The 27897-nt window shown below is 64.0% G+C and overlaps 1 protein-coding gene across 2 annotated transcripts; it reads right to left on the bottom strand.

The window, feature by feature from the left end:
- Positions 1–1153: 1153 nt before the first annotated feature.
- PALM (paralemmin) lies at positions 1154–26097 on the bottom strand. Of its 2 annotated transcripts, XM_030297772.1 has the most exons (9): positions 26046–26097; positions 14538–14589; positions 14051–14131; positions 13334–13461; positions 11929–12052; positions 10499–10520; positions 9318–9377; positions 6754–6885; positions 1154–3145 (listed from the first exon to the last, which is right to left on the bottom strand). In XM_030297772.1, the coding sequence occupies exons 1-9, from the start codon at positions 26048–26050 to the stop codon at positions 2616–2618; spliced, it is 1134 nt and encodes a 377-aa protein (XP_030153632.1). In that variant the 5' UTR covers positions 26051–26097; the 3' UTR covers positions 1154–2615. The 2 variants fall into 2 exon arrangements, with proteins under 2 accessions (XP_030153632.1, XP_030153639.1); XM_030297779.1 differs by lacking the exon at positions 6754–6885.
- Between the last annotated feature and the right edge of the window lie 1800 nt (positions 26098–27897).

Genomic DNA, 27897 nt, shown 5'->3' with positions numbered 1-27897 from the left:
CTCCAGGCTCAGAACACCCTTGGGGGCTCCTACCCCAGAGAGCCCCTTTCTGGGGCTCGCCCAGCCCGCTAGCCTCTGCGGGGGGTTTCGCTGGGTGGGGGTTCAGATTCCACTTAGCCTCTCTGAGCCTGTCCCCTCCTCTGAAACGGGCACACGTCACAGAGCAGGGAGGATGCCCCGGCCACTTCTACATAAAGGACCCAGAGTGCCGGAAAACGTTGGCAGGGTGGGCAAGGCCCAGGCCCCCCTGACGGATGGGGGCCCCAAGGCTCAGCATGGGCAGCGGGGCCTGCCGGGCGCTCAGCCATCCAGCCTGATTCTCGGCCAAGGTGCAAGGAACTTGCCGGGGCCGCGGGACCCCGGCGTCTCTGGGGGCCTGGACCTATCGGCCTGGCGGTCAGTCTACAGGGCGGGGACACAGTGGACGGGGCTTTAATCCCCTGCTCTGGGGGGTCTGTCCTGACTGTCTCTCGCCTGGCTGTAGGGACCACCAGGTTCTTCGGATCCTGCCTAAGGGAGGAGGGTCAGTGTGGGACTCGAACCTGAGTCCCCCCCCCCCCCATCGTATGCTGCTCATACTGGGCAAGTGAGGCCCAAAAAGGGCAGAGACTGGATCACCCAGCATGTTGGGACGCTGGAGACAAGGACCCAACTGTCCTGCTCCCAGACTGAGGAGGCCTCCCACTCAGGGTTCATAAAGCCCATTGTATAGATAAGCAAACTGAGGCCCAGGGGAGGCAGCAACTTCCAAGATCGCCTAGTGAGACAGAAGTGCGGGGTGGCAGCCTCTGTAAACGCGTCCCACCGTCCCCCCGCCCCGCTCCCGGGGACCGGTTTCTCTGCAGAGCTTGGGGGCCCAGCACGGGCCTTGGAACCAGAGGACTCCACAGTTAGCAGGAAGCAAGTCCTGCCACCACCAGCTGCCCCCTTACCTCCAGGCCTTACCTGCCCAGGTGCCGCTCACGTGGGTGCAGGTGCGGTGGGCACTGGGCACGGGGTGAGCCCGAGGGAGCCCGGGGCTGCGGTGCAGAAGCCTGCTCCCTCCTTCCCGCCTCCTTTTATGGCCCGGCCGCCCTGGTGGGGCCACGCCCACCTGGCCACACCCCCCCCCCCCCCCCCCCCCCGTGAAAGCCAAGGACGCCACGCCAGGGCCTGGGGCTGTTCACACTGTTTATTTGCTTCTCTGGGAAAGTCAAGAACAACAAGGCCTTGTCACACATCAAAAGCAGAGGGGCACTTCAGCGGAGGCTCACAGCTCGAGGACTCAAGGAGGAAGAGGGGGTCCCACGGCCACTGCCCAGGGTCACCTCGCAGGGGGCCTCTCCCCCTGCCACCAAGGGGCAGAGCTGAGTCGGGGTCCGGGCTGCGACCAGAGGCGACCCCTGCGCCCGCCCCGGGCACCGGGTGGGAGGCCCCTAGGGGAGGGGCTGAGACGGGGCCTCACCGACCACAGCCCACACGGGAGGGTCTGCGAGCGTGTGCACGAACGCGCCTCTGGGGCGAGCGTGGCTGCAACCGGGGAGATGTGTGTGCACATCCAGGTGTCGGCTGCCCCCAGGAGCGCAACCCCTGTCCCCGCCCCCCTCCCGGCGGGAAGGGGACAGGCTCGCATCGGGCGGGGCGGCAGATGGGGGTCTCCTGCGGAGGAAGCCCCGCCCCCGCCCCAGGCTGCGTGCTCCCCACCACTGCCGGGAATGTGCCAAGCCCGCTGGAGTGGCAGTGGCCTGATCTCTGGGGTACGGTTGGAGGGGCCCAGCACCCTGGTCCAAGCAGGTCCCGGGCAGCCCCCCAGGGTCCCCCAATTAGCACCAGGAGGAAGAAGGGCCCAGTGGGAGTGGGAGCTCAGGACAAGAAGCGGCTCGCGTGGCCCTGGGCCCCGTGGCAGGGGGACAGCGCAGGGGTCCCGGACCCATCCCCCACGGGGGCGTGTCCCTGGGGCTCTCCCTTCCCAGGCTCCAGCATGCCGCCCCCCTCACCCCCGGCCACCCCAGAGAGAGCCTGGGGGGAGGGGCACACCAGGCTGGGGGTATCCAGAGAGCGGGGCCTGGCTTCTTTCCAGGACCCTGAACCTGACCTCCGACCCAGACTCCCCAAAGAAGCATGGCCTCACCCCAATGGCCTGGGTACGGACGCCACAGCTTCGGCCGGGAAACCCCATTTCCAGGGGCTAAGCGGGGACAGAGCGGGCCCCCGGGGGCCCTAACCCGGCAGGACGTCCCCTCGGGGACCTCATTGGAGGCGGCAGGAAGGCACAGGCAGGAGGCCCAGAGGGCGGCTGGCCGCCGGCCGCGGCTGCACCGAAACCCCGGCCGTGTCGTGGGGGGGGGGGGGGGAGGGGCGGGGGAGGGGGGTGCCCTTCGCGTCGGGAAACGTGGGTCCGTCCGTGTCGCTCTCCTACCAGGCGCAGGTGCAGGGCTCAGTGGCTCAGGGGTGTCGGGGGTGGCGATGGGGTGGGGGACCCCCGTCCCTCTCTTTCCATTGAAAGAACCCTCGGCGGGACCATGTGACAGCCGCGTGTCCGGGGCCCGTGACTGTGGGTGGAGGGCGGGCAGGCGCCGGGCCGGGCGGTGGGTGACTGTGGGTGGAGGGCGGGGCGGGGGCGGGGGCCGGGGGGCTCACATGATAGAGCAGCATTTACAACGCTGCTTCTTCGTGTCCAGGTCCTGGGGGTCGCTGGCGGGGGCCTCGGGCCCCACCTGGTTCTCCTCCCGGGAGGCGGCGGCCGCGGGGGGCTCGGCCGCGCTGCCGTTGGGCGGGGCGGGCTCCTTGAGCTCCGCGGCGTCCTCGATGACCACCAGCTCGGCCGTGATGGTGCCCTGCAGCCCCAGCACCTTCTGGCTCTCGGCCTCGTCCTCCACGTTCTGGTAGCCCATGAAGATCATGGTGACCGGGGGCTCCTGGCCGGGCTGGATGCCCGGCGGGCCCGACGTGGCCTCTCCCGGCTGGGCCTGCACGCCGGTGATCTCCCGCCTGGACGGGGTGCTCTGCGCCGCCTCCTTGGGCGCCCCCCGGGCCTCCGCCGCCCCCGCCGCGGACCCCGCCTCGCTCAGCGTGACCTCGTCGGCCTTGTGGATGAGCTCGTCTACCTCGGAGGAGCTCAGCGGGTGGATCCCGTTCTCCGCGGTGCCGTCCACAGCGTGGACCACTGGCAGGGGTGGGAGAGACAGACAGACAGACAGACGGAGAGTAAGCTGGCTCTCTCTGGGAGGAGGGGAGGCCTGGCAGAGCTGTGGGCCGCCCCCCAGGGTAAAAAGGAATGCGAAACCGAACCACGCATTTAAAACCAACGGGCATCGAAAGCTCCCTGTGGGCGTCCGTGCCCCCCCAAACTGGCGCACAGACGAAAATGTACAGGCACAGAAGCACCTGTCGGAGACCAGGAAAGACTGGAATCCAGCGGACGGGGCCTCTGTCTGCTTGCATCCTGCAGTGTTTCCCGGCGACTGGGTCCCACGCCGCTTCAGACCACGGACGTGGCCAGCCCTTGGTCACACAGCCGGCCGGGGCTGGACCCGACCGGTCTAAGTGGTCTGAGTGTGTTTCCCTCCCATGAGGAGTTTCGGGGACCGTGACTTCCTTCCTTGGGTCCCTGTGGTTGACCCCGAGTTAAAGTTTAGTCTGGTCACTCCCTCTCCTGACCACCCTGGACTCCGTCGCTCGCTGAGGAAGAAGACTGGCCCCTCTAGATACCCCCAGCCTCGTGTGCACCCCCCCCCCCCATGTCTGAAAGGAAGACACCTGAGTGCATACAATCTCCCTAAAGGCGTTCTCCAGATCTCTCCAGCTCCACACTGGTGTCTCTGATCTGGGCTGGAGTCCCCAAGGTCAGGGAGCAGTCCCCGAGGGCAGGGAGGGGTCCCGCCACACCACGGCGCCAGCCCAGCAGACTCCTGGAAACACAGCTGCCCTTCGACAGTGTGTGTGGGGGGGGGGGGGGGGACACACCCGAGGGACTTGCCTCCTCTGGGGTCGAGGGTCAGGGCTCCGGTTCCCGGTTTCTGGCCAGAAGGAAAGCGCTTTCTACTTTCGGTTTCCAAATCCGGGGGACGGGTGTCCACACCTCAAGGCCTTGCAGCGACTCTGGGCTGGAGGCCCGGAGGGTGGGGCGTGCCCTGGTGGCACGGGATCCAGCCGAGTACTTCCCACTGGCCACTGCCCCCGCGACGGGAATCCGAGCCCTTGGCCGCCATGGAAATGGATCACCTTCCCATCGCTAAGCAACCAGGGTCCAGAGTCCCCCAGGCTGGGCCAGGCTGTGCTCAGGGAGGACCTTCTGGGAGCCCGGGCATCAGGCACTGCCTCTGCCCTCAGCCCTGCGAGGTCACTCTTGTCCAGGAGCCAAGGCAGCTGGGACGTGCCCAGGGCCACACAGCTGGGGAGGGCTGGAACGGGGACTCTGCCCACCCAGGTCTACGTTCCAAACCACGACAGAGCTGGGCTGCGAGTGGGCCCCTTTCACAGCCACAGAGACCTCTAAGTCCAAGGGTCTGGGAATCAACACAGCGAGACATCATCTCACCACCGACACGATGGCTCCAGTAATAGTGATAGTAACTTGAAGAGGGACAATAACAAGTGTTGCCGAAGACGTGGGGAGCTGGGGACCCTTGTGCATGGCTAGTGGGAGGGGGAGATGGGGCGCCTGGGGGCTCTGTCGGTTGAGCGTCTGACTTCAACTCGGGTCATGATCTCACGGTTCGTGGGTTTGAGCCCCGCGTCAGGCTCTGTGCCGACGGCTCAAAGAGCCCGGAACCTGCTTCGGATTCTGTGTCTCCCTCTCTCTGACCCTTCCCCGTTCATGCTCTGTCTCTCTCTCTCTCTCTCTCTCTCTCCCTCAAAAATAAAGAAACATAAAAAAAAGAAAACACCCAGCAGTTCCTCCAAAGGTAAAACACAGAGTCCCCATGTGACCCAGAAATTCCATGCCTTGGTATCACCCAAGAGAAATGAAAACGTGTGCCCCTACAAAAACTTGTATAGCGTCCTAAAACCCAAAAGAAGGAAACATCCCAGACAGCCATCAACGATGACTGGATAAACAAAATGTGGTCCTTCCAAACAATGGAATATTACTCAGCCCACAAAATACGAACGCGGACGGACCCCGAACACACGGCGCTCAGGGAGGGAACCAGACACAAACGGCCACTTGTGTGTGATTCCACGTGTGTGAATCGTCCAGAACAGGCTCACCCACAGACAGGAAGGGGGTTACGTGGATGCCACGGTGGGCATGGGGGGTGATGGGGCTTCTGCTTTGGAGAACGAAAATGTTCCGGAATTAGAGCCCATAACATGGCGAACGAACCAAAACCCACTGAGCTGTGCGCTGAATTGGGTGGGTGTCCTGGACCCTTCCACTCCATACGCCACGTCTGGGCACAGACCCCACTGTGGACTTACTGACGGACTCTGGGCCGGGCGGTATAATTTTATCCCCGACTCAGGCGGCCAGCTCCATGAACTCCACGGCACGAGGAAAGCAAATGGTTTGCCTTAATGTTGAATACCACTTTTTAATGTCTTCTCAAAGCGTATTTTGTTTACTGAAGTGACCCGTCTCCTTTTTCCTACCATTGTAGTAAATACTGCCCGAAATTTCCCCTCCCTGGGGTTATTTATATACTATCCCCCACAGGCCATGCCAAAAACGAGCAAAAGTTTAAATGCCAAAATATTTATGAAATTGCTGCCTAAACACGGACGGATAACACGGTTTAAAAGAAAGTTTTTTCTTGGGCCGCCTGGCCGGCTCCGTCAGTTGAGCGCCAACCTCAGCTCAAGTCATGATCTCACAGTTTGTGAGTTCGAGCCCCGCGTCGGGCTCTGTGCCTGGAGCCTGCTTTGGATTCTGTGTCTCTCTCTCTGCCCCCCCCCCACCCCCACCCCCGCCCCGCTCTGCGTGCGCGCGCGCGCGCTCTCTCTCTCTGAAACATAAACATTTTAATAAATAAAGTGGGTTTTTTTTACCTAAAAACAAAAAGAGTGAATTTTATGGCTTATGACTTACAGAGAGAGAGAGGGAGAGACAGACAGGCGTGTTGGGGCTCTTGACCAAGGCTGCTGCTCATCAGCCTTCCTGCCGGAGTCTCTCACACCCTGTTTCCCTCCCGGCCGCCAGAGGGAACTCCCCAAACCAAACCAGATCTCGGCACCTTGGCCCCTGCTCGCCCCTCCCGCCAAGGCTTCACCTGACGCCTCCCCCCACTCCGCACCAGCCCCACAGGCTCCTTTCAGTTCCTCCAGCTCAGCAAATTCCATCCCGCCACAGGGCCTTTGCACATGCCGCGGCCTCCGTGAGGCACACTGTTTCCTTGTGCACCTGCTGTGCGTCCAGTGAGGCCCTGCTCACTTCCTCTGAGGAGCCTCCCCCGGCCCCTCCCCGCCCCCACTAGACGCCGCACCTCTGGGGGTCTTGTCATCTTTATCTCAACAATAATCCTCTAAATTTATTCGTGAGCTCCAGACTGAAGGGCTGCGCCCACGGGCCGAGGGGCTCTGCTACGACAGAGCCGCGTCCCTCTGTGATTCGATTCCCAGAGCCCAGCCTAGGACCCAGCCCTCAGCCAAGCTTCGGGTCAGGTTCCCGGAGTGAACAAAGACAGGGCTGCAGGCCCAGTACTGAACGGCCTCTAAGTCAACAGTGGGCTGTGGGGGGTGAGACCGTTCCCCGAGCGGCACCCACGTCGACGCAGGTGGGCTGCGGGAGGGGGGTGGGGTGGGGGCCTGGGGTGGGGGACGGGGGCCGCATACCTTTGGTCTCGTCTTCGTACACCTTGATGCCCTGAGGGAGCGGCTCCCGAGGGAGCAAGGTGGTGCTGGACAGCACCCGGGTCTCCCCCGTCACCTTGTCCTTCTCCACCGTGATCTCGACCGAGTACATGGCTGGCACGGGAGGCACGGGTTACCCAAGGCCACCTGCCCACGTGCCCCCCGCCGGCTGCAGCCAAGCCAGGGAGGGGAGCCGGCAGCGCAGAGCCAAGCAGTGGGGACGCCCTCCACGCAGCGCCCCCCAGCTCCTCGTCTGCCCACAGCATCACGGGCGCCAGCCTGAGGTCCTCTGCTCGGCATTCGAAGCCCACACTCGCATCCCACCCCACGTGGAAAGCCTTACGCTGCTTCTGTCTCCTCAGAGCCAGCGGGAGGCCATGCCTTGACCATGGTCACAGCCGAGATCTGAACTTGGGTCGGCAGGCCTGCGTTCCCAGCTGGATCTCCGCCCCGTCCTGGACCCCCCACCCCCGCCTCGGTGGTCAGCATGTCTGTGCGTCCGTACTTCGGTCAGCTATTGAACTGATCGTCTGCTCTTTCACTATGAAGAATGGGAAATTCCCTCTTGAAATAAATGAGCGTCATTACCCGTTAGAGCCATAATTCAACAGCCAAAATCCCGCCCCCACTGTACAGAAATCACCACCACAAAGACCACATGGGGAGCCTGGGTCCTAGCAGTGACCCCCGGGTGCTGACCACGGCCCCCAGGACCTCGCCCTGAATCCCAGTATCCCACCTTCCCCTCAGGGTCCCCGAGGAGCCCCCAAATCACCATGTCCAAGACTCCCTCCAATCTGCCCCCATAAGCTGCAATTCCCTCCTCCTCTGCCTCTCTCACCCCCCACCTCTGTCCATTTGTAAATATAGTGGGTGCTGCCTTGGGAACAGTTAGAATCTCAACCCACATCTCAACCTCTCCGTGTCCCCTGACCAGGTCAGCTCCCCATCTCCCCCCACCGCTCTGGGACCCACTGAAGGCCTCTCCTGCCCCCTCGCTGGCCTCCAGGCGCCGCCCACGGTCTGTTTTCCCCACTGCCACCAGAGGGCGCCAGTGAGCACTGGGTGGTACAGGTCCCTCCTCCCCCCACAGCCCTCCAGGGCTCCCCTGTGCTGTCCCAGGGTTAAGGCCTGAGTCCTCCCACACCCACGGGACCCAGCATGACTTGGCCTGCGCTCACCTCCTTCCCCTCTCCCCCCTAGCTCATTCTGCTCCAATCAACTCAGGCCTCCTGGTTATTCCTTCCCCAGGACAGGTACAAATCCAGCCCCCGGGCCTTTGCATGTGCTGTGACCTCCACCTGAGACACCTATCTCCCTGTGCCTTGCTCCTTCACTTCTTTTGGGTCCTTGCTCAGATGTCACCTACTAAGTTTGGCCTCCCCTGAGCCCTCTGATTAAATGTGCCCCCTCCAGCTCCACCCGCTGCCTTATTTTCTCCATAAGTTAACTGCATAGACATTGCCCTTACGAGAATGTCAGCCCCACCCCCCGCCCCGGGTTGTGCCCCTCACACCTTGCACACAGCAGGTGCTCAATAAGCACTTGCCAAATGACTGAACGAATGCCATTTAATCCACACCCCTGCACCACCTAACACCCTCATCTCCAGACACACAGTTGCGTGGGTTGTGCACTACACAAGGTCATTGGTTGAGGGACAGGGTGGAGCTGGTCTGACTGGCACAGAGGTCCTGAAGACACCTCCTCCCTGGCAAATGCTACCCTCCGTCCCCTGCCTCCTGGGGCAAAACTGCCTGACCCTGCACGAGACCCCGGGCCTCCCCTGTCACCGTCCAAGGTGTCCTGGCCACCCTGCCCCCAATACGGTCTTCACCTCCCTCTGTGGTTTCCTGCATCCACAGCTCACCCCAATACCAGCAGCAGCAATAAGGCTTTGCCAGCTGTGACCACCCGTCACTGCTCCCGGGTTGGGTCCCTGACCCTGGGCCTGCGGTCAGTATAATCCCGCTGCCCCAACAGGCGGAGACGGGGAGTCGCCTTGTGGCAGAGCGAGAACCTGAACCCCAACTCTGTGTGATGCTTAGCGCTAACCCTGTCTCTCTCGGCTTCCCAGAGGCGCAGAAATGCCCGAGTCCCAGCTTGGTCACCTCCGGGAACGGTGCGCTCGCTCCCTATCCTGAGGCAGCCTGAGGACAGCAGAGGAGGGAGGCTCTGCAGTGAGCACGTGCGGGCGTGTGCGGGGGGGGGGGGGGGCTGTGCGCCGCCCCACAGGCAGGGAGGGGGCAGCAAGGTTAGGGAGGACGCCGTGGGGAGCGCTGGGTTAGAGAGCGGCCATGCGAGGGGCCCCACCTTCTCAGGGAAGCTGGGCCAGCGCGTGACCAGGGTGCCAAAGCAGGGGGGCGGCCGGGCCCCACCCCAGGCTCAGGGCTGGGCCTCGGTCCGGCTGCCACCCCCATAACCACAGCTCCTGCTGAGGGCGCGTCTGCGTCTGCCCCGGCCCCTGCCTCTCCAGGCCCCCCGGGCCCGGCGCTCAGCCCAGGGACACAGCTGGGTGCAGGGGGCGAGGCAGGGGGCCGACCCACCTGCTTTCATCATGGTGGAGCCTTCGACCGTCCTCACAGGCGTGTTGCAGACTCCTTTCTCTGTTCAGGGAGTGAAGGGTAGAGACAGAGATGGGGGTCAGAGGAGGGACGGTCGCACAGACCCCCGGACCCCCCTCCACATACACCCAGACACCTCCAGCTGTCTCGACACCTCCCCACATGCTCACATACCCTCAGACACCCAGACACCCCCCAGACAACCCCCCGCAGATGCCCCCAGACACTCGGCCACCCCCCCAGATACCCAGACATATCTGGACACCCCCAGACACCCCCTGGACACCCCCAGACGCCCGGGCACCCCACCCAGGCAGCCAGATAACCCCGAGACATGTAGACACTGCCCAGACACCCAGACACTCCCCTCCACACGTGTGCACGTCCAGAACCCCCTAAACACACACCAGCCCCCAGCGTGCTTCCATCTCTCAGCTCAGATGATTTTCACAAAATCGCTGAGAGCCCTGGGTGGATTTTTTTTTTACTTATTCATTTTCAATTCCACAGTAAGACACTCCCCTGAATAATTAACATGCAACAAATCAGGCCGAAGACACTGGCCACCACCTCCAGTCCCGGCTGGTGGCCCTCCTTCCACGCTCCCACATGCGGATACTAGTTCAATATGTGCTTTAAAAATATAATTTATATCAAATAGTTTTAATATGGTTAATACTTTATTATATTTAACAATCATATTTGCAACTAAATCTACATTTAAGCGCCATACATATTTGTGAAATATTGGCAGATGTATATTATTTATCTGTGATCCTTTTTGAGGAAGGGAGTAAGAGAGATCCCACGTTTCAAACTTTTGGCTTTTTGTCTTTGTTTCCTGGATGGCAGACTTTCACCTGTGGGCGGGGAACCTCGTCCTTTAAAACAGCGCCCCGTCCCCCGGACTTGCTGAGACGCTGATTTCTTGCCCCCACAGATCCCATTGTATAGACGTGAAAACCGAGGCCCGCCCGCCCGCCGGCACAGGAGCAAGTGGACGTGGCCAGAGGCGGGGCTCCACAGAAGCGACAATAACCGGCCTCCGGCCTCCGTCGGCAACACCAGCCACCAGCCGTCACTTTCCAGGCACCCTCCCCAAGCCCACCACCCGCCTCCGGCCACCAGAGGGCGCTCGGGCCCCGCCCCTCCCCGGAGCCTACCTTTGGGCGTGCCCACCGGGGCCTGCAAGAAAGAAGGGACAGAGGTCAGGGCTGGGGCCCGCCTTCCCGCTGGGAGCAGTGGGGGGGGGGGGACCCCGCAGAGGGCTCGGCTTCGCAGCTGGTGACCCCATCACAGGTGCGGTCTCCTCCGGAAGGGACCCCCCCACCCCTGCCCTAGCCTGTGACAGCCAGATAATGTCCCGCCCTGCTCAGAAGCCACCGGTGGCTCTCTGTTGCTCCCCAAACGAAGACGAAACCCTTCTCGATGACCCCCAGGGTCCCGGGTCCACAGATTCCCTGCCCGCAGGCCTCTCCTCCCCCACCCCCCATGTCTGGCCAGCCTCCCTGTTCCTTGAACACATTCCTGTCCCAGGGCCTTTGTATGTGACGTCTCTGCACTCTGTATTTCTGCCTGGCTGGTTTCTCACTCTGCACCCCGACCACATCTTGTCACTGTCCCTCGAGGTACCGTGTCACGTACCCAACCAGTGTCTCGGTCTCCTTCAGGATGCGGGCATCACGACGACAAGGTCTATACACAGTCAACCTCGGTGCAAGGTCCCTCTCGTCTCAAGCCCAAGCCCGAAGAACTCCCGTTCCATTTCAAAACCCACCTCCTCCAGGAAGTCTGTCTAGGGCTCCCATGCATCAAATGCCTCCTCAGGGACTCCGCAGGACCCTGGGCTGACCCATCGCGGCCTGACCACCCTCCCCCCCGCTCTCCTGGCGTGATTCGGCGAGGCCAGGCCCCAGACCACATCCCCCTGGTCTGCCCCAAGCCAGGCCCCGGAAAGCAGTGAGAGCAGGGGACAGCTGACAGAGGAGCATGTGGAGAAGGGCCCGGACACACGGCAGGGATGCCGGCCTTCAAGACGCCCCCAGGGCCCCTGCCCCAAGGCAAGGTGCCGTCACAGCTAGGACACGAGGGGGGAACACGTGTCCCAGGGCTCCTGAATCCTACAGCAGCAAAGGTGCCTGGGAGATCTTGAATCTATGCTAACACACGGCGTCCATGAGCTCTGGGTCCAGAGCTCCAGGGTCTGGTTTCGTCAGACCCCAGAAACATGGCCAAGTCCGGTAAAGACCACCTCCTAGCAGTGTGGCCTCAACCTGTCCGGGTCCCGGAGCTTCTCTTCCACCCGAGGGGGGCGCTGTTCCCACCGGAGTGGGCCCACGGACAGGCGACGGCGGTGGCAGACTCGGTAAAAGCAGGGGTGACAAGTGGGGGTTTCGTCGAGAGCTGCCCACGCGCCAGGTCTCGTGCAAAGTGCCCGCGGTCCCTCCTGACACCCCAGCACGTGGGGGCGCTTAAGGGGGGTGGGGGAAACTGAGGCGCACAGCGGGAAGTGGCTCTGAAGTCTGAGAAGGGGCGGTGTCTCGCCCTGGGGCTGGCCCTGGTGGGCGCCCCAGGCGCGTCATCACCTCCTCACCTGCCGAGAATCGAGCGCCACCTCCGTCTTCTCGTCCTTGGCCGGGCTCGGGGCTGCGGCGCCCTCTCCAGCAGCGGTGGTGAGCGGGCCCGCGTTCTCCAGCACCTCAATCTCCTTCTGGAGCCTGGGGAGGGCGGGTGGGGGGGCGGTGAGCGCCAGCGCCACCGTGGGCTCCCTGACCCGATGCCCCCCACCCGCTGGGACCCATTTGCATCCTTCCCTCTCGCAACCGGGGAAACCGAGGCGGGCAGCCGGGCCGGGCTGGCCCGTCCCTGGCACCTTCGTTGCCTCCGGGTACTTGTCTGTTGGTTTGTAACCAAGTCTCCTGTTTTCCGTTCACACCCATTTATGTTTACAGGAAGCTTTCTCTCTCTGGGGGAACTGGGAAACCCACATCACCTTCCAAAGACTGCAGAGTAACGAGCACACGGCCCCGTGAGAACAAAACAGCGCCGGCCGGGGCTTGGGGCCGTGGCCCCTGATGAAGCGAGCCTAGCCCTAGGTGGACAGGCTGACCACAGTTAGGGTCAGCCTGGAGGGCTTCCTGAGGGAGGCGTCCAGGCAGAGCCACCTGAGCAGGGGGAAGAAAGCCAAGGGCCCCCAAAGCACTTGACTCGTGCGGGACACACGGCAGGGCTCAAGCGAGGCCCCCTCCCCCGTGAAGTCTCCTGAACTGGCCCGTGTGCCCCGCCCCGCCCAGGGCTGCACCCAGCAGGGTGGGATGTAGAAGCCGACCTCGTCCAGCCCCCAGTGGCCAACAATCCCCAGCAAGTTTCTGCCCTCTGCCCGTCAGTCCTGTCCCGCCTGAGTCCCGCCTCCATTCGAGCCCCCTGCTCTGGCCCCGGGGAAGAGGCTCGGACGGCAGGACAGGATCCCAGGTCTTCGTGGTGGGCGGGCCGAGCTGTGGGGCCCGGGCAGGCCCCACGCCTCTTGGACCTTCTCTGGCCAAGTGGACGCTTGGAATTTTGGCCGTCACTTCCCTCCACCGTGACCCTGCCGCCCTGGAGCTGAGCCTCTGCCTGCCCGGAAACCCCAGGCCTTTTGTCCCGGCCCGGGGCGGGAGGGGGGGGGCGGGGGGGTGGCTGGGGGGGGGTCACTTTCCCTGGGCCCGCCCCCCCCTCCCCAGGCTTCCTGCGGGCCCAGCTGCCTGGGCGTCTGTGGCCGCCAGCAGCACCAAGCCAGGGAAGGCTCACCGGCGGGGCTGGCGCCAGGAAACCCCCAGGGAGGCCGCTGCGGGCAACTCCCATCCTCCAGGATCCGCCCCGACGGTCACCCTCACACACCTGCACCGCCAGGCGCTGGAAGGAGCAGGGGGTCGCGCCAGGCAGCCCCCTGCCCCCTCAGGCCCAGCTCAGAGGCCCGCACGCCATCCATCAAAGCCGCGCCTGGACCGCACCCCACCCACCTGGAGATGGACCCCTCCAGCAGCCGCGCCCTCTGCTCGTCCTCCCGCATCTGTCTCCGCATATCCTCGTCCCCCTGTGATGCTGAGGACGTCTCCCCCAGCAGCCAGCGCTCCCGCAATGCCTTGGACTGGGGTTGATAGGGACCCGGGTCAGAGTCAGGGTCCGGTCAGCTCTGCCTTCCCACTCCCCCAGCCCCTGTCAGGGGCAAGGCCCAGGTCCTGGGGCCCGGCCCCCCCCCCCCCCAACCAGCCAAGGCCCGGGTCCTGGGGCCTGGCCCCTCCCCCACCAGCCGAGGCCTGGGTCCTGGGGCCCGCCCCCCCCCCACCAGCCGAGGCCCGGGTCCTGGGCCCAGCCACCCCCACCAGCCGAGGCCTGGGTCCTGGGGCCCAGCCACCCCCACCAGCCGAGGCCCAGGTCCTGGGGCCCCCCCCCCCCCCCCACCAGCCGAGGCCCGGGTCCTGGGGCTCAGCCACTTCCACCAGCCGAGGCCCGGGTCCTGGGGCCCCCCCCCCCCCCCCACCAGCCGAGGCCCGGGTCCTGGGGCCCAGCCACCCCCACCAGACAAAGCCCAGGTCCTGGGGCCTGGCCCCCCCCCACCAGACGAGGCCCGGGTCCTGGGGCCCTGCCCCCCCACCAGCCGAGGGGTCCCAGGTCCCAGAGGCTCTGCCTCCCCCCAGACGAGGCCCAGGTCCCTGGCCGGGCCGCCCGCTCAGGACCTTCAGGTGCTGTAGCTGCCGACGGTCGTCCTCCAGCTGCCGACGCTTGCTCTCCATCTCCGCCTGCCACCTCCGCTTCTCCTGACGGGGATGCACACGACGGGTCAGGACTAGGCGGGGGCCGCACAGACCCCACCAAACCCACTGGACGCTTTGCCCACACAGATCCTGCTTTACTGTGAATGGCACCTACTTGGCCGATCGGATCCCTGCCTGTCCTCCCCAGCCTATGCCCCGGTCTGACCCCCCAACCTGACCCCCCCAGTCTGAGCCCCCAGCCTGACCCCCCCGACCTGTACCCCCATCTCCAGCAGAAGGCTCCACTAGGAGGCCACGTTCTGAGAACTGAGGGGACCCCTTCATGTCCATTTCGCGGGGAGGCACTCAGGGTTCCCGTGGGATGCCCTGGTTCTGAGTCCCAAGGGCCCCGGGCTGGGTGTGGAGACCCGGACCCCCATCCACACCGTCTGAGGGGCAGGGGACTCACTGCAATGGCCTGGAGCCGCTCCTGCTGGGATGTGGTTTCTGCCGCCAGGACCCTGGGGGAAGAGAACGCACAAGGTCAAGGTGGGGCCCACCCCAGCCTGCTTTCAACAGATCTGGTCAGAACCCAGCCCTGTGCCTTCCAGCTTCATGGGACCCTTCCCTGCCCCCCTCAGCGGCAGCTCTGTCCTGTCCTGAGCCTCATCCCGCAAAGCTTCCGGCCCCCCTCAGAGCAGGGCCCAGGGACAGGAGGGCGGGGCTCTGCCTAGAGACTGGGGAAGGGTTTGGGGAGGAGCTGGGTCGTGAAGGATGTGCAGGAAAAGGCGTGCAGCCCCTCGCCCAGACTCAGAGACTGGTCAGGACAGCCCTCCCCTCGCCCTCCTACCCAGCAAGCACCTGTCATCCAGCGCCGGGAGGGACACACGGAGGGTGAAGGACCCCCGGCCCCCCTCCCAACCCTTGGACTTGCTACCCTGGGGCTTCCCCCGGAGTCTCCCGGGAGCCCCAGTGCTCAGAAAGGGCTCTCAGCCCCCTGGGAACAGGAAGCCAAGAAGCAGCAAACCCAGATTTCAGCCCCAGACGCCCTTTCTCATCCACGGGATGTTTTCGGGAAGCCACCCAGAACTGGCACGTAGCGGGCGCTGGATAAACGTCCGTGTGGCCAGGTGCAGCTGAAGGGACAGGCTTCCTGCTTCCGTGGAGGGAGGCAAGAGGCCTAGGACTAGATGGGGGCCTGGTTCTTGCCCTTCCCTCCCCACTGCTCCCCCAAACCCTCCACACACGGTGGGAAACAGCAGAACCTGGCCTCTCCTTTCTATGGCCTCTCGCAGGGCCCCTGGAAGCTGCACGCAGTAGGTGCTCAGTGAAATGTCTGCACGTAATAGGGTCTCAGTAGTTGTATACAGTAGGTGCTCAGTAAGATGCCTGCACGCAGGAGGTGCTCAGTGAAATGTCTGCACGTAGTAGGGTCTCGGTAGTTGTATACAGTAGGTGCTCAGTAAGATGCCTGCACGCAGTAGGTGCTCAGTGAAATGTCTGCACGTAATAGGGTCTCGGTAGTTGTATACAGTAGGTGCTCAGTAAGATGCCTGCACGCAGTAGGTGCTCAGTGAAATGTCTGCACGTAATAGGGTCTCAGTAGTTGTATACAGTAGGTGCTCAGTAAGATGCCTGCACGCAGGAGGTGCTCAGTGAAATGTCTGCACGTAATAGGGTCTCGGTAGTTGTATACAGTAGGTGCTCAGTAAGATGCCTGCACGCAGTAGGTGCTCAGTGAAATGTCTGCACGTAATAGGGTCTCAGAAGTTGTATACAGTAGGTGCTCAGTAAGATGCCTGCACGTAATAGGGTCTCGGTAGTTGTATACAGTAGGTGCTCAGTAAGATGCCTGCACGCAGTAGGTGCTCAGTGAAATGGCTGCACGTAATAGGGTCTCAGTAGTTGCATATAGTAGGTGCTCAGTAAGATGCCTGCACGCAGGAGGTGCTCAGTGAAATGGCTGCACGTAATAGGGTCTCGGTAGTTGTATACAGTAGGTGCTCAGTAAGATGCCTGCACGCAGGAGGTGCTCAGTGAAATGGCTGCACGTAATAGGGTCTCGGTAGTTGTATACAGTAGGTGCTCAGTAAGATGCCTGCACGCAGGAGGTGCTCAGTGAAATGGCTGCACGTAATAGGGTCTCGGTAGTTGTATACAGTAGGTGCTCAGTAAGATGCCTGCACGCAGGAGGTGCTCAGTGAAATGGCTGCACGTAATAGGGTCTCGGTAGTTGTATACAGTAGGTGCTCAGTAAGATGCCTGCACGCAGGAGGTGCTCAGTGAAATGGCCGCACATAGTAGGTGCTCAGTAGTGGCACACGGCAGGTGCTCAATGAAATGTCTGCACCTGAGCTGTCGTCCGTGAGGGGCCTGAGGATAAAGTCTGGCCTCCAGGGCCTCTGTGACAAGGCGAGGCAGGGAGAGGAGGCAGGGTCTTGAGCTCCAGCGTGGACCCCCCGCCTCCCGGTTCTCTGCCCAAATCCCCAGCGATCCCAGGGCCGCTCTGGCCTCACCAGTCTCACGGGGGCAGGGCTGGCGGGCACGGGGAGGGGGGGGTGGTTCTGGGCAGTGGGACCCGGATCCTCTTACAAGACCCTCATCTGCACAGGGACGAAGTCACAGACCGTCCTCCAGGTCTGCTTTCGCCCCGACCAGCCCTCAGCCGTGGGCCAGGAGCCACCCCGGGGCCTCCAAAGACCCTCCACAGACCCTCCAACCCCTCTGGGCCTTGGCTCCCCACCTGCACAAACAGTGGGTACAGACGCCCGAGCTCCTGTTGGGTGCCCCCCGCCCCGCCCGCTGCCATTCAGAAAGGAGACAGAGGCACAGTCACACGGTGTGTTGGGTGAGGTCCACCCCTGGGACCGAGGCTTCACCCACACCCAGGCGGCTGCTCCCGGGGAGATCCATCCTGAACTGCAATGCCCCACCACACACCCCACTCAGGCTCAGGTTCCTGGCCTTGCTGAGACCCGTGAAGTCATCTGGTTCTCACGCCCCGGCCAGGTGACCCCACCCAGCTCTTCCCTTCCTGGCGGGTGGCACCTGGCCCCTTTGTGCCTCCCAGGGACCCGACAACACCAGCCGCACCCTCTGTGGCTTCCCTCTCTCCTTCCTCAGGGAGGCTGGGTTCAGCTGGGTGAAGTTCAGGAAAGGCTTGATCCAGCAACCTAGCTTGGAGGCCCTCCCTGAAGGGCCTGATCAGCTACGTTTCTGGGTCTGCCACACTGCTCTGTGTGCCCCACGGAGGCCCGCCCTCCACTTCTCGCAAAGCTCACATTTCCCATCTCCGGCCTCGACCACAGCCTGTCACCTGCCTGCCCCCTGAAGGTCCCCTCTCCACCCACAACAGAGGCAGAACAAAAGTCAGAACCACTCATTCTCCTGCCCTTATATGTCCCTGGCTCCCATCACCCCGTGAAGGAAGTCCCAGTGTAGCCCAGCCCTCTCCACCTCTCCGCCCTCACCTCCCTGGTTCTCCCTCCTGCTTACTCCGTGCCCCAGACCCTTCGGGTCCACCTCAAGCGCCCCAAGCTCCTGATCCTGCCTGCTGTTCACTCCGCCTGGTGCACTCCTCCCACCGCTGGCAAGTGAAGCCCAGAGAGGGCAAGTCACTTGTCCACAGTCACGCAGCCGGGAAGCACAGAGCTCCGGGCCACCCCACAGGCCTACCCTTTCCCAGCTGCCACGCGGCCTCCAGGGACCCACCAGGAAGACGGTGGAGCGGGGCGAGGGGCATATAGCCACCGAGACCCCAGCGCGCACAGGGCCCCGCAGGGCAGAGGCAGCAGCGGCCTAATGCTGGGTCCGCACCCCAGCAGGCAGGCGGCCATTCAGGCCGGACACAGGGACACGGGGACGCTCTGCGGCCAGCCTGCCAGGCTGGAGACAACAAGGCAGGCAGTGTCCTCGCTGGGCGGCATGTCCCTGCCGGCTGAACCAGGTCAGGGGAAGGTCAGGCGGGCCCACTGTGGAGAGGCACACAGGCCCCGGGGAGACAATATCCATCCCTCCCTTCGACGTCCCTGTCGTCCCTGTCGCAGCCTAGAGGGCACAGCCTCGCGTGTCCCCTCGGCGCCCCTCCCCACGCCTCAGGGCGCCAAAGCCGCCCCGCCCCGGGCGCCGCCCCCCCGTGGGGCCCGCGGGAGGCGGTCGCCCTGGCAACCGCACCGTCCCCATGGCAACGCGGAGGCCGGCACGCGGGGGGCTGGGCCGGCGCGGAGCATCTCCCGCCCCCAAGCCGGGCCTGGGGGGCTAAGGGGTTTCCCGCCCTGGGCCTCAGGGGCCGCCGGGGAGGGTGCGATGCGGGGAGGTGAGGGGTCCGCCCTGCCCCGCTGCTGGGGGTGCCCCCCCTCTGGTGTCAGGGGCCGCAGCCCAGGGAAGGGGATTGTACCCCGAAGGCTCTGGACCTGCCCCTGGAGCCAGGGAGACCGAGGTAAGCCGGACAACGCATCGCAATCCGAAGGACAAAGTCTGACCGCAGAATCCTGATCAAACGGCCACGACGTAGGGACACCGGCCCCAGCGCTCCCCACCTTCCCCCCGCAGGGCTCAGCCCCATTTCCCAGGATGGGAAACTGAGGCCCGGGAGCCGGTGAGCATGTACAGGGCATTTGGGAAGCACCCTCCTGACGACGCTGAGAGGCGGGTGGAGCGATTCGGCCTGTTTCCTCAGTGGGCCAACTGACGCTCGATCCAGACAGGCGGGCTCCTGAGTGCTCCCCGAGCACAGGGCCTCCCTGAGGCCTGGCCAGGCCGCACAGGTGGGGGTGGGGGTGGGGGGACAATGGGACGGCGGGGACGCTCCTCAGGACCCAGCGAGGGACACAGAGGCCAGATGTCAGGAGATGCTGGGCAGAGAATCGAGCTTGGGCCAAAACACACGGTCGGGTTTGGACAGGTGAGAGCTGTCCCCGCCGGCCGTGTGGCCCAGGGCTGGTCACTCCCGTCTCCGGGCCTCCACTGGCTCTGCTGGGCAATGGGCCACAGCAGCTGCTGGTGGAGGGACAGACCCTCCTCCTGGAGGCCCACCCTCAGCACAGGCAGACTCCTGTCCTCGCCTGATTATTTTTACAGTGCTTGGAGCAAATTCTGGGCTCGAGCCCCGATGTGGGCGGCTCAGGACTCGAGAGGGTGTGGGCTGAGAGCGAATGAGATAATCCTGGCTTCAGGAGATGAGCTAATGAGGCCCAAACCTAAACGAGCCGGGCCCTGCAGAGGCCTCGGCTTTGGGAGGCGTTTATATTTTAAAGGCACCAGAGAGGTTACGCAACCTGCCCAAGGTCACCCAGCGGGCAGGATGAGCTGGGTCTGAGGCGGGAGAGGGGGGCGTGGGGGGGGTCACACACCGGTCCTTCCAGGCCCACGCCAGGCAGCTCCAGTGGAATGAGGGGTCCTGGCCCAGGCAGGCACGGAGCCCAACACCGGCAACATTCCTGTGCTAACTAAAAGGAAACAGCCGTGGTCGTGGCCGTGGCCACGGGTGCAGGGAAGGAGAGCAGAGTCTGGCTGAGGAAGGGGCTAAGGAAGGGAGCCCTGTGGCCCGTCCCCCCACTGGGGTGGCTGGAATGGGGGGAGTCCTAATCTCACTGCTGGTTCCCAGCTCCCTTGTGGGGCCTTTGTCCCCCTCCAGCCCCCAGAACCTTCCTCCCCGTGAGGCCCTGCACAGCCTGGTCACAAGGCTCAGCCTCTTAGCTGGTGTTCAAGCCCCCACCCTTCACCAGCTCCCTGCCTCCCCCTTTCCTTGCTCCAAGCTCAGAGCACAGGCAGCTGCCTCTTCCAGGAAGCCTTCCTGATCTTGTCCCTTCGCCAGGAAGGAATTCTCTTCCTCTGAGACCGTCGGCACAGGGGACAACTACAGTCTGTGGTGAGGTGAACAGCCCGTGAGGCATGGCCGGGTTTTCTGGAAAGCTCAAGGCAGAGAGGCATCACCCCCACAGTGGAAACTGGGATCAGAGCAGGCCACAGATCCAGAGGCACAGTTGTTGCCTATTAACCTGGGGGGAGGGGAGGGGGGTGGACCCTGCCCTGGGCCCCCACGGGGGAAGGGCAGTGGGGCATGAATGGCACCCAGAGGCCGTCTCCAGCTTAGGGCAAGCTGGGCCTCAATCCAGAGGCAGAGACCAGCCCCAAAGAGCTGTGGTCCCTCCCCACCCCTGCCTCGGATCCAGCCACAACCCCCAAACATTCCAGGCATGCTCCCACCTCAGGACCTTTGCACTGGCCGTGTCCTCTATCTGTCGAGCTCTCTCCCAGGACTCACTGGCTCCCTCGACGTCACCTCCTCACGTAGGCCTCCCCTGTACCCCCAACCCCTCACCAGCTCGCCACCAAGCAGCACCCTCATCATTTGTTTATTTCCCCACAAGGACAGGGTCTCTTTCTGTCCATACCATGTCCCCGGCCCCCAGTGAACGGCAGGGTTCAATGAACGTTCACCGGGCCAGCGAATCAGTTAGAGTCTTTACCTTTTCAGAGGTGGCCCCCACCCAAGGGTCCCTCCCCTGTCACATTCCCACCACCCTGAGGACCACTGTCCTGTGACCATCTCTCTTGGAAGAAACTCAGTGTCACATCAGACATTTATCTAAAACAGGCTCCCCGCCTCCAACAGAGGACAAGTAATAGGCCCAAGGTCACCCAACCACCTCAGAAGTGACTATACAAATTAATGCGTAAAACAACCCAGTGTCGGGCGCCCGGGGGGCTCAGTCGGTTGAGCATCCAACTTCCGCTCAGGTCGTGATCTCATGGTTTGTGGGTTTGAGCCCCGCGTCAGGCTCTGTGCTGACAGCTCAGTGTCTCCCTCTCTGCCCCTCCACGGCTCGCGCTCTGTCTCTTTCTCTCTCTCAAAAATAATAAACAAACATGACAAAAAATTTTTTTTTTAAATTTTTTTTTCTTTTTTTTTTTTCAGCGTTTTTTTTATTTATTTTTGGGACAGAGAGAGACAGAGCATGAACGGGGGAGGGGCAGAGAGAGAGGGAGACACAGAATCGGAAACAGGCTCCAGGCTCCGAGCCATCAGCCCAGAGCCCGACGCAGGGCTCGAACTCCCGGACCGCGAGATCGTGACCTGGCTGAAGTCGGACGCCTAACCGACTGTGCCACCCAGGCGCCCCCAAAAAATTTTAATAAAAAATAAAATAAATTTAGAAAACAACCCAGTGTCCATTGATGGATAAACAGATAGAACACGTCCACCACACTCAGGAAGGTCCCTCGGCCGCGAGCAGGAGCGAGGCGCCCACCCCCGCCGCCCCGCGGACGGACCCCAGACACACGACGCTCGGGGAGGGAACCCGACACGAGAGGCCACGCGGGGTGTGAGTCCGCGTGTGTGAAACGTCCAGAACGGGCTCATCTGGGGACAGGAAGGGGGCTCGTGGGGGCTGGGGGCTGGGGTGTGACTGGGGATGGGGAAGGGGTTGCTTTTGGGCTGATGGAATGTTCTGGAACTAGAAGGAGGTGGTGATCGAACAACTATGTGGACATACTGAAAACCACTGAATTGTATCCTCCTGACAGGTGGATTCTGTGGTGTGTGGGTTGCATCTCAAGGAAGCCGGTAGAAAACACACACGTGTGGAGTGGAAACAGCTGGGCTGGTGCCAGGGCCCCACCCGAGGGCCCCACCCGCCCCCACCCGCCCCATGGGCGGCGGCGGATCCCGCGGGCCCTGCCCGGGACTCTCGGGGTCAGGAGCGTCTGACTACAAACCGACCGACCGGCAGCGCCTTCTCACCGTGACAGAAGTTACCAGAGGGGACCCTGCCCGTCACTTGGCCTTCAGAGCCCAACACTGCTGCCCCCAACACCCACGGTCTGCTCACCGGGCTGGGCTCCCAGGCCCGGCCCGAGCCCGCCCCCACCCTTTTGTCCTGGCAGCGACTCCCCCTACTCTGATTCTCACCCGTCTTTCCCACTCGGCCTGGGCTGGGCTCCCCTCCAAATTCCCAGCCTGATCCGGACTGTCCCAGTGATAGGCTCAGGAGGTCCCTGAATTCCTGCTTTACACCCTTGAGAGCAGACAGACGCCCCAGGGGCGCCTGGGCGGCTCAGTCGGTTAAGCGTCCGACTCTTGACCTCGGCTCAGGTCATGATCTCATGGTTTGCGGGACGAGCCCCGCGTCGGGCTTGTGCTGACAGTGCGGAGCCTGCTTGGGATTCTGTCTCTCCTTCTCTCCGCCCCTCCCCTGCTTGTGCGCACGCTCTCTCGCTCTCTCTCTCGCTCTCTCTCAAAATAAATAAGTGTAAAAAAGTTGTCTGAAAACAAGACAGACCCCCAGGCCAACTCCACACACCGTAGACCCTGAGACCCGCCCTCAGCCATCGGCGCCACACGGAGACCCTGTGCAGTGTGGCCGAGGCGCCCGCCCTGCCCATCCAGGGGTCTGAAGTCAGGTCTCTGGCACCCAGTCCCGGGGTCCCCCCCTCCCCCCCCCCACGGTGACTGTCCACACTGAGCCCTGACCTGGTCCTCAGCTTCCAGATCCTCTTTCTAGCCTAGGTCAAAACCTCACTCCTCTCCTGCTTGGACACCGTCGGTCCGTGGCTGCCCGTGGCTCCCCTGCTGGGTGCCCCAAGCCTGGCAGGACCTAGCCCCGAGAGCACAAAGCAAACAGCACTGCTTTCTGCTGAGGCTTTCTTTTCCCACCCCCGGGCCTTTGCACAGGCCAGCCCCCCAGCAGGCACGCCCTCCGCCCACCTAGGTACACCTCTAAATCTCTCTCCTAGAGAAGGTCCGTGATGCGATGGAGCGGGGCCCTATCCCTACACAAGGCTCCGCGGGTGGGCAGGGAGTGTTACCTAAATCAACAGATCATAGGTGGATGGAAAGAAACGGGTTCCCAGACTTGGAAAAAGGGGGCATGATTTTTTTAAAGAACGTCAACCCACTTCCCAGCATGAAAATCTGAGACCCTTGAAGGTGGACCTCAGCACCTGAGGCAGAACTCCCCCCAGAAATACTTACAGCATCGCCCCCGCCTCTAGCCACACCCCTCCTGGGAGGGGGCGGGGAGGCACAGGGCAGGTGGTCCTAGACGCAGGGGTGAGAAGCTAATGTCAGGATACCTAGCCCCCCCCCCCCGCCCAGTCCATGGGACACAGGAAGGTACAAAGACCCCACCACCACCACCCCCAACCCTGGCAGCTGAAAGGACCCAGGAGCAAATCCCGGCGATGTGGCCTCAGATATATCAGGTCACCTCTCTGAGCCTCAGTTTCCCCACCTTGCAGGGCTTCGTAAGCATCAAGCACATTCACACGGACAAAAAGCCCCGTGCACAGCAAGGACTTACTAAACGTTACCCGCCTTCCCAAGTTCCTGCCACCACCGCTGGTACCGTCCCTTCAAGGGGACACTCACTGTTTCAAGGAACCCCCCTGCTTTCAGAAGGAAATGTCACCCCGTGGCCAAGACCGAAAACCAGACACCGCTCACGCAAACATCAGAGTAAAAACACTAAAAAATAGATAGGATGAGAATAAAAGCCGGTGATTACGTTCAATTATCACTAGACGCTGCTGCCTTTTAACTGGTTCGGCTCTCGTTAAACGGGGAGATTAGCAAGTGTGAGAGAGGCGTTAAGGACCCATTTTGCACCCGGTTGAGACCTTCTCCTGGGAAAAAGGCCCGAGCCTGAGGCCGGGGAAGGAATCTGCTGCGGCCCCGTCTGAGCCCATTCACCGGACTTAGGCTGCTCAGAGCTGCATAGCCGGGTGCCCTGGGCCAGGGGCCACGCGGCCAGCGCCCCCCCCCCCAAGGACAGGTACCCCACCCAGCTCCGTCGCTCCTCCTGTGCCCCACCCGTCAGCGGGGCCCCCATCCTGCTCCCGGCCTCCCTGGAGGTAGTCACTCAAGGATTTTGGTTAAACCCTTAAGTTGTTAAGTTGACACAAACTAACTTAACCTTTAATTTAATCCTTAAATTAACAAAATTGTGATAAATCCTTCAATTCATATTTCACCTCTCCAGCGGCGCCGTGAGCCACGACCATCTCTCTGACTCGGATGGCAAAGCCCGTGGACGGGGAAAGGGCAGCCGCCTCGGGCCCCTGGAATGGGACCTCAAGCTGGGCCACCAGGGCCGGGCGCTCCAGCAGGACAGGGCAGGATGGGGCCGCTCCCCACCCGCCCGGCCACCCAAGCCGGGGGCACACGCGCTTTCTCTCACGGCCACTCAGGCCCGTGAACGCCAAGCCGGTCCCACGTCTGCCCCCAGAAAACCCAGCGATCTAGCCAACGTGGGCAAAAGGCACTGGGGCAGGGCCGCAAGCGCTCAGGGGCCCTCCTCCTGCTGTGTGACTCTGAGGCGGCGGCTGCCCCTCTCTGGGCCTCAGTAGCACCTCAGCGGGGAACTGAAACAGGGTCCAACCGGAATATCCATCCTGGGCGGGCCTTTTCCTTGCTTTTCACCCCTCATCCCCCGAGGCACCCCCTCCCCACAGCTCAGGGTCTGCGGTCTGGAGGCCCAGAGGCTCCCCTCGGGCCTGGGGAGCAGAGCAGATAAGCAAGTCGGGGAACCTAATGCGGGCAGACACATCCGGGCCCTGGCTCCCCTGAGCCCCTGGCTGGGCTCCCGGGGGCCGGGTCGGGGAGCAGGCCGGGCCTTTGTCTGGGTTTTCCAAAGCAGAGGACATCGGGTGTCCCTTCCTGGGGAGGGCGGGCTGCAGCGGCCCCCACCCAGCCGGGGGCGTGGCAGGTCACGGGTGAATCCCTGGAGGAGAGTTGTCGGCTCAGAAAACACACCCAGTGGGAAGGGCAGGGGCGGCTGGGCGATGGGGGGGGCCTCCCTGTCCGGGCCTCCGCCCGGAGGGTGGGGAGGGGGGGACCTGGCCCCAAGCAAGACAGCTGCTGGCCTTGGCACACAGTGCGGGGGCTGCCAGGACCCGGACACCACTTCTCATCTCCCGACCATGTCAGCACACCCCACAACCTCAGTGCCCACCTGTGGGAGTGGGGCCTGGGGGTTACCCTGACGCCAGGAGAGAGGGGACTCTGTCTGAAACGACTGTGCACGCTCATCCAGCACCTTGTGCGAGAACCCTCTGCTGCTGTGGGCAGTTCCTCGCCCAGCCCCCGGGGACCCAGGCTGCCCCCCCCCCGCCCCGGGGACCGAGGCTGCCCCCCCCACCCCGGGGGGGACCCAGGCTGCCCGTCCCGCTTGCACCTTTAGCCTATGGTGAAGTGGCCAGGCTCTTCCTTGGCTACACCATTTGGGATCCCATCTTGGGGACGCCTTCCCTGGGAAGGGATCAGACCCAAGCTCGCCTGCTGGAAAGCACCTGGACCTCCAGGCTCACACACGTCCCAGACCAGGAAGGCTGCAGACAGGCCCCCTCCCTCCCTCCCGCGGTAGTCAGGACAGTATCTGCTGGCTGGACCCCCGCCCCAGCAGGCGCTCCTGACAGTGCTGTGGCCCTTGGGGAGGGCAGCCAGACAGAGGGAGGACTGCTGCGTCCAGGGCACAGGGAGCGAGTGCTCCGGTTGGAGGCGGGGGGGGGGGGGGGGGGGAGTGCGGTGGGAGGCTGAAGGCCAGTGCGATGCAATGGGGAGGGGTCCGTCCATCACCCCACGGCTCCCGCTCTGGGGCCCACAGGTGGCCGAGGGTCGAGGCTAGCCCGGGGACGCGGGCGGGGCTCGGGAAGAGACGCGGGCCTCCCCCTCCCCAGCGCCCCAGGCTGCGCCCCCACCGGCCGCTGCCGCCCCAGTCCCCACATGAGCCCGTGGGTCGCCGCCGGGGGTCGCGGATGGGGGAGGCCTCAGGGCGGACGCGGCCCAAGTGCTTCTCCGGCAGAGTTGGGAGGCCCGGGAGGCCCGGGAGCCCCTCGCCGCCGCCTTCCTCTCCGCGCGGGGGCCGCGACGCGCCCCACGGAGGGACGGGAGATGGGGGGGAGGCCTCGCCCCTCCCTCGCCCCCCTCCCCCGGGCCCCCGAGCCTTCCACCCCCGGCCCGAGCGCGCCTACTCACTCCATCTCCACGCCGAGGTCCGGGTGGGTCCGCGATGCTGGGCGGGGGCGGGCGCCGGGCGGGCGCGGGGGCGGGGGGCTCGGGGTGGGGGGCGGCGGCGGGCCGGGCAGCGGTGGGGGGAGGCCTGGCGGGCTAAGGCCTGGCGGCCGGGGCTGCGCGGCGCGGGGGCGGCGGCACCGGCTCGGGCATCGCCCCGCGCGCGGCTGTTTATTGTCCGGGCGGCGGCGGCGGCGGCGGCGGCGGCGGGCGCGGGGGGTGGGCTGGGCGCGCGCGTCGCCGCCGCCGCCGCCGCCGCCGCGCGTCTTGCGCTCGCTCCCCGCGCGCTCCCTCCCGGCTCCCGGCTCCCGGCGCCGCGCCCCCTGCCGGCCGCCGCCCGCAGCCGCCGCGCCCCCCGTAGCCCGGCGCACTGGGCCCCCCGCCGCGGTCCCCGCCCCCCAGCCTGGCGCCCTGGGACCCCGCCGTGCCACCCCCCACCCGCCCCCAGCCTGGCGCACGGCCCCCCCACCCCCGCCGCGGTCCCCGCCCCCAGCCTGGCGCCCTGGGACCCCGCCGTGCCCCCCACACCCCGCCCCCAGCCTGGCGCACGGGGGGGGGGGGGGCGGTCCCCCCCGCCGCGGTCTCCGTCCCCTCCTCAGCGCCCTGGGCCCCCAGCCGCCCCCCGCCCCCACCCCGCGCCCTGCATTCCGTGTCCCCGGGCGGCCGCCTCTCCGGGCCTGCACAGACAGGGTCGCCCCTGCCCAGAGCCCGGTCTGGAGGGCGGAGACGTGGATGGGGACACGCAACCCGAGAGAAGGAGGAGTGGGACCCGGGGAGGGGGTGTCCTGGAGGCTGCTACGAGGAGCTGACGTCTCTGCCGCAGCCCGAAGGGCCGCGAGAGGCCGGTTGTGGGACGTCTTAAAGAAGAGCCGCCAGGTGTAGGGCCCGTGAGAGCGCGAGTACTGGCGCAAAGGCGGCCAGACCGGGCCGGGGAGGGTGACAGCTGCGCGCTTCCCCAGCGCTGGGCCTGGTCCTGTGGCTGGAGGACAGTCGGTACGTTTAATCAGCCCCGCACCGCCCCCCCCCCCCTCCTTAGCCACACTGCAGGCCCAGGCGGCCAGAGTGAAGGAAGGGGCCGTTCAGAGACCACACAGAATGCGGCTTTGTCCTGGGGGCACTGGGGAGCCATAGCAGAGTTTAGAGCAGGAGAGGATTCAGCCTGTTTTACTTATTTTTGTGAAGGCCTTTCCTGCTGCCAGGAGGGGATTAAGGACAGCAAAGAGAGGGGGTTTGGAGGCTGGACGGATTCTGAAAGGAGAGCCAACAAGATTGCCACCAGATGGGACGTGGGATGACAAGTACTGGGGCCCCCCTGTCTTCTGGGGACCCCCTGGAAGGACACGATGACACAGACAGGGTTGGAGAGATGACAAGGGTGACATCGGGTGGGGTTCAGTGTGAGGCCCGGCCTGGGCTAGTGGTGGGGAGGCCTGGACAGGAGGATGTGGGGAGCAGGTGCAGGTGGCCCAAAGAAGCAGCTAGATGCCCCGCTGTCTCCTTGGTCCCCCGTAGTTTGTCTTGAGTCCTTCATGATGCCAGGTGGGCCCCACGGACCCTTCGCGACGTCACCGGGTGGGCCCCAGGACCCTTTACGATGCCAGTGTCACCAGGTGGGCCCCACAGACTGGGAGTGAGGCAGGACCTGTGCCTACCAACCTGCAGACCATGGCCCCGACTTACCAGGCTGTCACAGAACACTAGCCCCTGACCCTGAACACGTACTGGGGTCTGGAGTGGGGGGAAGTCGGTTCTTCCCTCCACTCAGCAGGGGCTCAATGAAGGGGTGGGTGTGTGCGTGTAGAAAGAAACAACCTTG

The sequence above is a fragment of the Lynx canadensis genome, chromosome A2, assembly GCF_007474595.2.
Source record: "Lynx canadensis isolate LIC74 chromosome A2, mLynCan4.pri.v2, whole genome shotgun sequence".
NCBI lineage: Eukaryota > Metazoa > Chordata > Mammalia > Carnivora > Felidae > Lynx > Lynx canadensis.
Note: the sequence above shows the minus strand (reverse complement) of the source record. Positions and strands in the feature narration are given on the sequence as shown.